Source organism: Diabrotica virgifera, chromosome 4, assembly GCF_917563875.1.
Source record: "Diabrotica virgifera virgifera chromosome 4, PGI_DIABVI_V3a".
Taxonomy (NCBI): Eukaryota; Metazoa; Arthropoda; class Insecta; order Coleoptera; family Chrysomelidae; genus Diabrotica; species Diabrotica virgifera.
The window spans coordinates 195,514,763-195,516,411 of record NC_065446.1 but is presented as its reverse complement, the minus strand read 5'-3'; the positions used below and the strand labels follow the sequence as shown (position 1 = coordinate 195,516,411).

The following is a 1,649-nucleotide window of genomic DNA, read 5'->3' as shown; positions in this document are numbered from 1 at the left end:
AGAAGGCTAAACGTTGCTGTATTGTTGATGTTTTAATTTAATCTCTAAAATGGTTTTCTATAAAGTCACAATCAATTTAAGTGATATATTGACGTTGGATGTTTTTAAATTAAAGTCAATTGACGCGTGTAAAAAGCAATTATATGACATTGTAAACTAATTTTAGCTTGTTTTATTTTTTTTCAGATCGCATGTTTTCTATGTTAGTCATGTATATTTTATAGTTTATATGTATAATGGGGTATTTTTCCCGTAAATAAAAATTATTAAAAACAATATTATAATATTACGTATGTACCTACAATATCTACAAATAGTTTCGATTTCAAACAAATCACACCTACTAAAATGATCACGCCTTGAAAAGGATCCGGTAATCCTACAGCAGGGCATTATGTAAACATCAAATATTTAAGTAAAATGCTAAATATTATTAAGTCAATATACGTACCAATTTCTTTTACTAAAATGATTTAGTCGTTATTGTTCACACTATCATCGCCATCGCTGTCATCATCATCGCTGTCGTCACCGTTAATTGTTATTATGATTGGGCTTATTTCGTTAATTTTATTTTCACGAATCCACCAATCTTCAATTAATTTTTCGCACTTGTATATACAGTTCCGCCATACTTCTGGAGTTGCAATTGAAAGTGCTTCTCGCCAAGTTTCCCAAACCGCTTCGTCTGTATACCCATTAGGCCCAATATGGTTGTCGTAATATTGTTTTGCTATTCCCCATATATATTCGATGTGATTAAACTGGCAGTGGTATGGTGGAAGACGTAAAACTTGATGCCCGTAACTTTCAATAACCTGATCCACCACAAAGATTTTTGGTTTTGCATGTTCTTTTGCCAAACATAACAACTCAGACTTTAATATATGCTGTGGAATATATATGCGTTCATTTGTTAGCCATTCTTTAATCTTATCTACATTCCACGAATTTGTTGGACTTTTGTTTAGTATTTCTGAATGATAAGGCGCATTGTCTAAAATAATTACGCTGGGCTCACTTAATCCGGGAAGAAGTTTTTCACGCAACCATTTCACAAACATTTCCGTGTTCATATTGTCATGATAGTCACTGTTTTTTGATGTAGACGAAAATATTAAATCAGCACCTTCTATAAAGCCTGTCTTCCCTCCCGCGTGCAGAATTATATGTCGCTTCCCTTCTCCACTAGTATGCTTGATCGATTTTATGTTGTCATCTTGCCATATTCTCTTGGTAGCACCCTTAGAAAATATCCATGTTTCGTCTAAATATACAAAAGTTGACCCTTCTTCTTTAAATTTGTTATATTTTCTCAGAAACTCAATTCTCTTGTGTACAACAGAACTTCTTTCACAAAGCGCTTTTCTGTTATCCTCTTTTTTAAATTTGAATCCTATGTTATGTAGGACTTGCCATAAACTTGTTCTGCCGATGTCACCAAATTTCCTCTCTTTTAACTTAAGTAAAATTGTATCTAAAGTCACATGTTCCTTATTTGCACGCATTTGATATATGATATTACGAATTTGAAATTTTCGTCCTTCGAACATATCGTTCGTTTTTAATAACAGGCGAGTATGGTGGTGATCGTTTCCCGGCACTTCACTATTCTCGTTTTTAATTGTAGATCTTAATTTTGATTCGCT

The 1,649-nt window shown here is 33.1% G+C and overlaps 1 protein-coding gene across 1 annotated transcript; it reads right to left on the bottom strand.

The window, feature by feature from the left end:
* Positions 1–473: 473 nt before the first annotated feature.
* On the bottom strand, positions 474–1,076 carry LOC126883784 (uncharacterized). Its single transcript, XM_050649451.1, has one exon. It carries the CDS (start codon positions 1,074–1,076, stop codon positions 474–476), a length of 603 nt encoding a protein of 200 aa, XP_050505408.1.
* Between the last annotated feature and the right edge of the window lie 573 nt (positions 1,077–1,649).

Coding starts and splice junctions, on each gene's coding strand:
- LOC126883784 (XM_050649451.1), bottom strand. CDS start 1,076: ATGAACACGGAAATGTTTGTGAAATGGTTGCGTGAAAAACTTCTTCCC.